This window comes from Trachymyrmex septentrionalis, unplaced genomic scaffold, assembly GCF_001594115.1.
Source record: "Trachymyrmex septentrionalis isolate Tsep2-gDNA-1 unplaced genomic scaffold, Tsep1.0 scaffold80, whole genome shotgun sequence".
Lineage (NCBI taxonomy): Eukaryota > Metazoa > Arthropoda > Insecta > Hymenoptera > Formicidae > Trachymyrmex > Trachymyrmex septentrionalis.
In genome coordinates, this window is record NW_017305988.1 from 2,934,057 (window position 1) to 2,944,400 (window position 10,344).

The following is a 10,344-nucleotide window of genomic DNA, read 5'->3' on the forward strand; positions in this document are numbered from 1 at the left end:
ATTTATTGTACGTATACACAATATTTCTCTTATCGAGAGCAAATTATTTATCTGGTGTTTCTTCGATAAAAAAACAGCTGTTATGCATGGCTGATTTCGAATTCTCTGTTATACACAGTTCGATCCTGTCAACAGATAAATATTAACAAATATCAGTATAAAGGTTTGGAAAGGGAGGGGAGGAAGCTAATTTGGGAATGGCTACAGGAGATTATATTTTTGTAATCTTAAAATTTTTTTTACAAGGAAGGAACTATTTCTATTTCCATAACTGTGATCGGTGTATTCATGTCCCGTATCTCAATTGCGTGGTTTTAAATTTGAATTTGATAACGTGGCATTTTCATTTTTGTGTATGCACCTTCGTTTCGTCGAAGTTTCTTCAATTTCTTTAAATAATATCATTTTGATTTCGTGTCCACGAGAAATATCTTTTTCCTTCCTTCTTTTTTTTTTTCATATATAGTTCCTTCATAAAATCCGCTAATCAATATTTTTTCTTGACCTGCTTAATATATTAGGTGTAGTAAAAAGTCATCGCGTATTTTTTAGCTCAAAGTTGTATATACAATATCTTCGTCAATAATGAATGAAATTCAAATTTAAAAAAAGGGTTTTAAAGCTTGAAATCTCTACTTTTAAAAGCTTATCACATTTTTTAAGTTTATATGAGTTTGATAATTTTTACATACCAAAAACTACGAGCTGAAAAAGACGAAAAATTTTCTTCTCACTTTGTGGATTTGTAACGTGTCCAAAACGAATTTGAGAAAATTTTCGATTACCTATCGTGAAAGCTTGATACTTTCCCTACAAAATCTTTTTTTTTAAATATTCCTACGACTTTTGATTACTGAGTTATCGCGGATTAAATAAAAGAATTATTTTGACTTTAATTGCTCATAACTCCATTAAAAATTGTCGTATCGTATAATTTAAAAAAGAGATTTTTAAAGCTGAAACTTTACTCTATTAAGATATATTTATATTGTTGGTAAGAAAGTAATTGCGGTTTTTACTGATAGATGTCTTTTAAAAAAACGCGATGACTTTTTACTACACCTAATATTCATATGTGCTGTATGTTCAGGGAATGGAAGTAACTCGTTACTTGTAACGAGTTATAGTTACAAGTTACTTTTTTTCATAACTTATTAGTAACTACGTTACTATTCTTTTTTGATAACTGTAACGATAACGTTACATTTTTGGGGTAACGGTAACGAATTTTACAGTTACTTTTATCGTTACTTTTTGTATTTTGAACCCAATATATAATTATGACATAATTTTCGTTTACTGAATTTTCAGTTTTTAGATAGTATTCATAATTTGTTATTATGATTTCAAGATCGTTTTAATGTCTTACGATGTTAATATCTTTGTGTAAAATATTTATTTATTATTAAATTTAATAACTTATTGCTTTAAAAAGAGAAATATTAATCTGATCTTTGTGCGTAATATATTAGAATGAATTTGTATACATCAAATTCTCTAAACTGAGGGCCAAATAAATGTTTTGTCTTGAAACGCAATTTCTATTTAAAACTGGAATAGTACAAATTAAATTTACAAGTAATTTAATGATATATTTACGTAAATAAGCATCACTATGAAAAATTTTTTGTGAAAAATATCAGTCGAATAGTGTTTTAAGATTGAAAATTTAATTTGTGTGTGTGTGTGTATATAGATTGTACAATTAGATATTGTATTCACTTAATATTAAGACTGACTCTCTCGTGACGATATAAGAGAGATATTATATATAATAAATTATTGCGTAGCTTCATTTTTTTAGTTTTTAAAAATAATAATTTCGTAATCCTGAAAATTGTAAAATATGAGGCAAACTGAAATATTTGTCCGATATCTATATCGTATAAAAGTATAAAGTAATTTCTGAAATACTTGATTATCAACTGCTGCAACGATTCTTTGCAGCGATTCTTGACAGCTGAGAAATATACCATTATTTCAGAAATTATTTTACATTTTTACAATATGTCGGGTAGATATCTGTTTGCCGCATTTACATGTTTCAGAATTACGAAATTGTTTTTGAGAAAAAATTAAAAAATAAAGTTAGTGTCATTGTTGTATATTGCTTTTATTAATATTTAAACAAAATATGTTGCAAAAGTACTTTTTTTAGACTACTTGTATCTTGAAACTTTTTTTTTTATAATGATTTTATAGTGATTTTAAGAAAATAACGAAATAACAAATACTTTTTAAGTAACGACAATTGTAACGAGTTACTTTTAAAAATTAGTAACCAATAACGTTTCTGACTCGGTAACGAGTAACTGTAACTTGTTACTTTTAAAAAATAACTTTCCATTCCCTGCGTATGTTATTTGCGTATATTCATTCTCTCCAATTTTATATAATAATAAATGTCTGAAATATTTTGGATCTTCATTGCAACTCGTATTACAATAATTAAACAAAAATATTTATATAATGCTACAATTGCATTCTCCAAATCTTCTTCCCGTCATAATGCTTGGGAAATTATTGATTTTCTGATTCCTGTTCTGGGAATTTATCGAAGTCTTCAAACTATCACTTCTGTTATATGTAGCGATAAAGATTGACAAAATTATTATATTTTGTGACAACTTCTTTGAAAGCGCGCTTTGTTGATGTCAGAAAGCAAATAGGCGCTTAATATTGTTACTCTAATTTTAGCTGTTTCCAGTTGTAAGGGATTTTATAGTTAATAAAAATTCTTTCGCCATGAGCCACGACCTCTCGTTCTGAATCCACCTCTTCCTCTAGGTCTGTTACCTTTAAATCTACCACGACCTAAAAACGGTAAATAAAATCAATGATAACATAATAAACTAAAATTTCTTTCTTTCAAATTTCAATACATTTGCCCACTCACCGTAATTTGATATGGTTGAACTGTATTTGCCACTGGGAGGCGTATATATTTCTCTTTTGCTGTTTTTATCTTCCTTACTACGTTTATTCGGACTATTATCATTTCCAAATGTGATTGGTGTATGTCTTTTTTGGGCAGAATTTTTATCGCTCTAAAAAAAAAACGTACACAAAATTAATAAAATCAAAATATTACAAGTCAAAGCACTCACGAATGTAACATTATAGTTGTCATTATTTGCAAAACAATTTGTTATAATCATATTGAAAATAATAACCTTTTTGTCGTTACAAGGTGTTTTCCACGAGAGATGTATTATACTTTTAAAGCTAGGAGGTGAATGAAACAGATCTTTGATTAAAGTATTGATATTGTTGGTTGTTTTCAATGCCACAACTTTTAATTGATTTTCTTCAGATTTCAGTTCTTCTTCTGTTTTTCCGCTAATAGCTTCACGTAATTTCTTTATATAACCTTGAATACCTCTTGCAAAATATTGTAATCTTAACCGAAATTCTTTGAGCTGCTCTGCATCCTTTATCAAAAATTCAGGAGTTTGTTTACACAACTTATGAAAGGCGTACATTAAACATTCCACATGACTAAATTGTAACTTTGGTACATCTGTCATTTCAGTAGCTGGAGGAAGTGGCATATAAGTCTAAAATAAAATATAATGAATAATAAATAATAAGCAATGATTTTGATATTTGATAAAATTTGATAATTTTGATCAACAAAATACGAACATTAGATATTGCGATACACATAAAAATATATTGTCAAAATATATGTGTATGTATGAATAAAAATATAATACTTACAATAAGAGTATTGTAAAGCTGTTGAACCTTATCTTCCGGTTTTTCAATAGTTCCACAAAACACAGTTAATTCAGCAAGTAACTTTAACAGTTCCAATTGAATATCTCTACCATCGGGAGAAGTCATCAAAGACAAATGCGGTAGAACTTGTACACAAATGTATGAAACAAATTTTGATGAATCTATTTGTGACTGAAAAGGGATAAGAATATTGAAATATAGATAAAATATTAAATCACATTTGAAGAAATATTGAAAATGCATCAGTATATACGTATACATACACTGAAGAATGGAAGAGCATGTTTAACACATTGAACCAATCTGTTCCATTGTTCGACATTAGTGTGCTTAAAAGGTACAGATAGTTCAGCTTGTTCTATCGTAATATCAACCAATTCTTGTTGTCCAGTGATAGTAGATCCCAATCTAGTCCATGCAAGAATTTCCATAATACTGTGGAATTCGTCAGCAGTCACATCCTATAAAAAAAATGCATTATAAAAAAAGAGAACATATATATATATATATATACATGCATTACGTTATATTAAAAATCATAGTAAATTACCTGCAATACTTTTTTACATTCTACAATTAGCAAGTCTTCCGGTTCCTTCGTGACAATGTCATGTCCTATTGCTTTAAGCTTGATAGCTAGAAATTTTATACAACGTTCTCTCGTCCCATCGTCGCCACTAATAATTTGGCTAAAAAATCCACTTAAGGTACCTATAAATAGAAACTTGTTTTATAATCCAATAATTAAGTCTACAATTATAAATTAACCACAACAAATGCAAAATTTAATCCAAGTCAATTTATAGATGTCACGTAAATTTATAGATGTTATTGTAATTTATTAAATAATACCTTTAGGATCACTTTTTATAAGTGACATAATACTGTTATGTACAACTGCCAATTCTGAAGGATCCTCAGCTTGTAATAATTGTGCTAAGATATCTGCAATTCGTGCTGTGTGTTCTTTATTGTCTTTACAAAGTGCTGGTAAATCTTTAATAGCTTGTTTTCGAATCTGTAAAAAAAAAATAAGGATATTGTATAGGGTGTATACTAAGTACTTAAAAGATTTTAAGGGGTGATGCTTTACACAAATTCAAGACAAAACTTTCATATGATTGTATATTCAAAATAGCTTAGTTTCAAAAATATGGTGTCAAAAAATTTCATTTTTTTCTTTCCAAAAGTTTCCGAAAACCATTCAAGTTATTTTGATAAAACTTTAAATATATACAAAGTTTTTATCAAAATAATTTAAATGAATTTCGAAATTTTTAGAAAAAAAAAATTTTTTTCCTTTAACTATAACTGTATCTTTGAAATTAAACCGTTTCGGATATATAGTCATACAGTTTTCATTTCTTAAATTTGTGTGAGGAATGGTCGCTTAAAATCTTTCAGCGTACTTAGTATATCCTGCGTAGTATATGCAATTTATTATTTCAGCTACTGAAGCATGCTCAAAACTGAAAACGGCTCAATCTTTTATTTGAAAACTTACAGCCATATCTTCATCCTCGCATAAATCTAAATGAGCATCTATAGCTTGATCTGCTAGCTTTGGGAAATGCTTGAAGAATCTTGCAATGAATTGTGATGCTAGCCGTTTTTCCTTAGGCGATCCTTTAACTGCCGTCAGAATTTCCAGATATTCCTTTTCATGCTAAAATATAAACAGCATTGAAGATAACTCACAAGAGCAATACAAAGTTTCCTCAGTAAATTTATATTTATCAAATATATATTATACTTTCTTGTAAAAATATTAAACTTTTTGAAAATTTTTTATCGAGCTGCGGACTGTTAAATGTACATAATTTTAAGGAACATAACAATGTGATCTTTATTAAGATACAGAACTGTAAAGATAGAAATTCATTAAAAAATTAAATTAAATTTAAAAATGATTAAATTTAAACAAAAGATGAAGCTGAAGTCCTTGGTCTACAGGAATAGTCGGTTGAAATCTTCTTTCGAAACAGGCAAGTCAGTTTAGTATAATCGAAACAAAGTTAGCTTAGTATTATTAATCAGGATATTCCTGCGATACGAGAAAAGCAAGATTTTATATCAAGGATTGCCTTGAAAAATATTACACCTGAGACGTTTTTCTAATTTTTAAATATAATGATTTGGAATAATTTTATGTTTTATAATCTTATCTCTCTGTTGAAAATATGAAATTTTTATTCTTTGTCTGCAACCTGAGTTTTTTAATTTCATTGTAGATTTTTATATTGTTCCGGACTATGTAAGAATTAGAAAAAAATTCTTACATACTTGTGAAAGCTTCAACAAATTTTTACTATTATAAAAGTTGAATTGTACTTTTACTTACTTTTTGACAGATTTACATTTATCTACCAGAATTTGCAATAAAAAAATTGATTATGCCTTTTAAAGTGTTATATTATCAATATGAATGGTTATTTTTCAGTTTTATTCTATTCATGTAGGCTATTTATCATACTATATGTATTTGTGCTAAGTTGAGGTGTTGCAATTTTTAGAACTTTTAAAAGTAATAAAAAAAAACTTGGTATTTTTCTAAAAGAACTTTTTCAGTTTCAATTTTAATGAAATTATATAATAGTATAGTAATAGGTAGCTGAAGACTGTGTTAGATACATTATGTAGAAAAAGAATCAATGGATGCTGTACATTTATGTAAAATATTGCAAATTATTAACTAGATAGTTAATTCGAGAGAATTAATTTACAAGGATAGATGTATGTGATTAAATTTATATTGTAAACCAAATCCCTTCTTAATTGGCATCAAAGCTGAAATAAACAAATTATTCAAAAGTATGGCGCACTTATATGAATCAATGGCCGTGTTCGGCAAATAGTTTATCTTACAACTATTAAAATTTTCTTTGCTGAGAAAGGACTAATCATCTAGGACTCGGTTAAAAAACTTGACTCGAATGAAGCGTATCTTTATTGTTCACCAAATGTTGGCAAATGTTAAACAAGGATAAAGTGACACATATGGATGTGTTCAGGTAAAGTTTTTGAAATCAATCTAGATCTCGAAAGTGTAATATCATCAGCGTGAAAAAACTTCCAAAATAAACATTCTCCTGAACGCGGAATGATTATAAATCGATTAAAAAAAGAATGATGATTTAACTATGCCTATTAAAGGTACTTCAAATATTCGGTGAGTGGCTCTTTGAAAGTTAAACGGAAAGTTTTCGGCGAGCTACTATAGTACCGAGTTCTTCAAAGAGAGAATATAATGACATACAGAGGAAAAAAATTCAATTTTGATAATATAAATTGTATGGTAATCTACAAATGCACGCTAGGACGCTACACATATTTTCGCCGCTTTAAAATACATTTTGATATTTTATACGAGAAGAACAATTTGCATGAACAATGACCTATAAAACAATAGTGTCGATCGTACGTATGTATGTTAGAAACAAAATCTCAACTACATAGATTTTTAACTGAACGTGGCCGGTGCTCGATGTAACCAACAAATTATACATACTTGTACCAGTTTATCTTTGGCGTCAGCAAGAATGCCAAAGTTCCTATACAGTTTTTCAATACTGTCGGTACTCATTATAAAGCTTACACGTGACTTGAATACGATCGTGAAAGTGCACGCAGATAGCAGAAAATGCGAACGCTTGAAATCTCAGTCAGACACGCCGAAACGTAACTCGTAACCGCCAAACGTATGTACAAGAAACACGAGATGTTGTAACTTATAACTGAATGTAGCATGTAACGGGATAGCGCGGGACGGGAATACATGAGAGAGAGAGACGACAAAAGATGGCAGCGACGCAGCGACGTAGCGCGAACCGCGTAGCGTAGGGTGAAGGAGGGGCTCCTGGTCGGAAAAAAAAGGAGAACGTGGGTGGAGCAGGGAGGAGAAGGAGGGGCCTGCGCACACGGCACGATAGAACGAATATTAGGGAACAGGAATAAATATTAAAATTTTACCCTATCAGAATCCAGTTACACCGGAATACACGGTTTCTGATAGGTTGAAATCTGAATATTTATTCCTATCTCTCAGCTAATATTTCCTCCATTGTGTGCAGGGCCTTTAAAACGCCTATTGTAAATCTGGACTTATGAATCCGAAGCATCGGAGGCCGAGTGCACACATTTCCGAACGCAGACATTGGCCTAGTTTCCATTGAGAGTTTAAACCGGATCAGAATGTAAGAATCAACCAACTATAGTCGAGTATTCCCCTGTTAACAATCGAACGACAGGGGAATGCTCGACTGCAGTTGGTTGCTTCCGGTTGGATCCGGTTTAAACCCTCGGTGGAAACTAAACCAGTATAGACTTGTTGATCCCGACGTCTGTGCATTAAGTCGTCATAGCGAGTTAAACGGGTTGGCTGGCGACACTGACTTTTAGATAATTTGTTAACAAAACAAATGAGAGTAAAAAAAAGAATTGAAAAGAATGCCGGTTGATCAAAAACGTATTAACGGGCCAGATGCGTCCACATCGTATGAAATTTATATTTACTCCGAAACGAAAGACAACGGAGTACAATGTAATGTTCCAAAAAGGCATGACGATCGTTCAGACAACGAACTTCGAAATATATGTAAGGGTATTGAGGTTGTGTTCACATGTTTTCACATATCGGTATAATTAATTAAGTTGACTTTGATGTCTGAATAATTTAACAATCGTTTATCAAGAAATATTTTGTAGTATTTTATCCGTCTGGATAAAGTTATTAATTTTTTTTTGTTGCAACACGAAAACAACGGTTAAGTTAAGCAATGAATTAGTTGCAAATGTTAATAAATTCTGTTGTTAGTTAAATTATAATCAAGTGTTTTGTTCCGTGGTTGCCATTAAGAATTAATTTTTTTTTAGTATATTTTATAAGAAAGAATTTTTTTGTATAGTTTTGAAAACGGGCATTGTTAGCCAGGCAAAAGGTTCTGCATACATTGAAATGGGTAACACCAAGGTCATCTGCTCAGTATTTGATCCTAGAGAGATACCAAACAAAACTGGCTTCTGTATGCAAGGGGAACTATTTTGTGAATTCAAATTTGCATCCTTCTCTCATCGCAAACGGAAATTGCATCAGCAAGATGCAGAGGAAAAGGAGTATAGCTTGATATTACAAAGAGCTTTAGAACCAGCAGTGTGTCTGGTATATAACTTTCCATTTTTTTTCATTGGAAATTTTCTTGATACAATATATAAAGAAACACTGAAACCAATAATTTGTATATTTTTTAATTATGTAAAAATCGTATTTATCAATTGTTGCCTTTATACGTTTTAATTTTAGCAAGAGTTCCCTAATTTCCAAGTCGATGTCTATGCAACAGTTCTCGACAATGGAGGATCTGCGTTGGCTGCGGCGATAATGGCAGCTAGTTTAGCTTTGGCAAATGCTGGAGTTCCAATGTTTGGTTTAGTTACTGCATCTACTATTGTAAGTAAATAACTGAGAATTTTAACCAAGTCAATTTTAATGACAATGTACAATATGATGACAAATTATATACTACTCTTAATAGGGCATATGCAATGGGACGTATCTAGTAGATCCAACAGATATAGAAGAAAATTTTTGTTTCACAAAAACTGCATCAGATAAATCAGATACGACAAATGATCATGGAATTATTGTACAAGCTGCTCTTCCACAACATGGCCAAATTTCCGAAATGTTTGTGATGGGCAGCATCAGTATGGATACCATGGAACATTCCATGGATCTTTTGAGCAAGGCTCATAAGGATATATGTCCCTTATTAGAGCAACGTCTTGTAAAAACTGTGTTTAGGACATTTCGATCGAGCAGCAAAAAAACAAACAAATAAAAATATTAAGTTTTTACCTGTTGGTATGATTGTTTATGTTGCCTTCTGAAATGTCTTATTACCTCTTGAATTATGCTTTCTCTCTCTCTCAAATTCGTAATATTTTATCAGTTATAGATAATTACTGTCATCACTGATAACTAAATATAATAATGCATATTCGTTACATCGTACGGACAATATGCTGTCACACATGATATTTTATATCGAGAAAGTAAATGATTGCATGCAGATATTTAGCAAGGTGTAAAAAGACTGCACATCTGTGACTTAAGGAGCATTTAGACGCTGTAAACTTATCAACTAGTTGAAATTTGGATAGGGCGATAAAGGATTTTAGGTGTCTGTAATTTTAGGCTATGAAAAGATTATAAGGTATCGTTGAATAAAATATATGTTACATGTCGGAGTAAATAACGTTTCATAACTTAGTTACAATGGATCGCCCGATGACAGCGACAACAAATATCATTAGCACGGTACTCGCCGCCAGGATTACAGGCGCCGAAAATCCTTCACTTATGTTTTACCGCGCCCAACGTTTGGCCGCTTCATGACATGAAAATGTGTGCGTATCCGAACCATTGCCCTCCAACCATATGCCTTCCAACCATTCATTTCTGCATTTCGTCATGCATATGGATAACATAATTAAAATATTATATTAAGTTAATATAAAGTATAATACTAGCTAATAAAATTATTATATTAATACATAATTTATAAACATATAATATATACTAAAATTGTGAGAGAGGAAAATTAT

At 30.6% G+C, this 10,344-nt stretch overlaps 2 protein-coding genes across 2 annotated transcripts; one reads left to right on the top strand and one right to left on the bottom strand.

The window, feature by feature from the left end:
* Positions 1 to 2,275: 2,275 nt before the first annotated feature.
* Positions 2,276 to 7,551, bottom strand: LOC108754715 (apoptosis inhibitor 5). The gene is made up of 9 exons (XM_018497228.1): positions 7,250 to 7,551; positions 5,246 to 5,407; positions 4,594 to 4,759; positions 4,292 to 4,452; positions 4,005 to 4,202; positions 3,721 to 3,912; positions 3,174 to 3,557; positions 2,897 to 3,047; positions 2,276 to 2,814 (listed from the first exon to the last, which is right to left on the bottom strand). Exons 1-9 carry the CDS (start codon positions 7,322 to 7,324, stop codon positions 2,726 to 2,728), a joined length of 1,578 nt encoding a protein of 525 aa, XP_018352730.1. The 5' UTR covers positions 7,325 to 7,551; the 3' UTR covers positions 2,276 to 2,725.
* A 547-nt stretch (positions 7,552 to 8,098) lies between these two features.
* Positions 8,099 to 9,588, top strand: LOC108754666 (exosome complex component MTR3-like). The gene is made up of 4 exons (XM_018497141.1): positions 8,099 to 8,335; positions 8,646 to 8,899; positions 9,041 to 9,187; positions 9,273 to 9,588. Exons 1-4 carry the CDS (start codon positions 8,188 to 8,190, stop codon positions 9,576 to 9,578), a joined length of 855 nt encoding a protein of 284 aa, XP_018352643.1. The 5' UTR covers positions 8,099 to 8,187; the 3' UTR covers positions 9,579 to 9,588.
* The last annotated feature ends 756 nt before the right edge of the window (positions 9,589 to 10,344 follow it).

Coding starts and splice junctions, on each gene's coding strand:
- LOC108754715 (XM_018497228.1), bottom strand. CDS start 7,324: ATGAGTACCGACAGTATTGAAAAACTGTATAGGAACTTTGGCATTCTT. Junction 4,203..4,291: donor AATGTAAAAAAGTATTGCAG/GTAATTTACTAT, acceptor TTTTTTTTATAG/GATGTGACTGCTGACGAATT. Junction 3,048..3,173: donor CACCTTGTAACGACAAAAAG/GTTATTATTTTC, acceptor TTTTTTTTTTAG/AGCGATAAAAATTCTGCCCA.
- LOC108754666 (XM_018497141.1), top strand. CDS start 8,188: ATGCCGGTTGATCAAAAACGTATTAACGGGCCAGATGCGTCCACATCG. Junction 8,900..9,040: donor TAGAACCAGCAGTGTGTCTG/GTATATAACTTT, acceptor TTTTAATTTTAG/CAAGAGTTCCCTAATTTCCA. Junction 9,188..9,272: donor TAGTTACTGCATCTACTATT/GTAAGTAAATAA, acceptor TACTCTTAATAG/GGCATATGCAATGGGACGTA.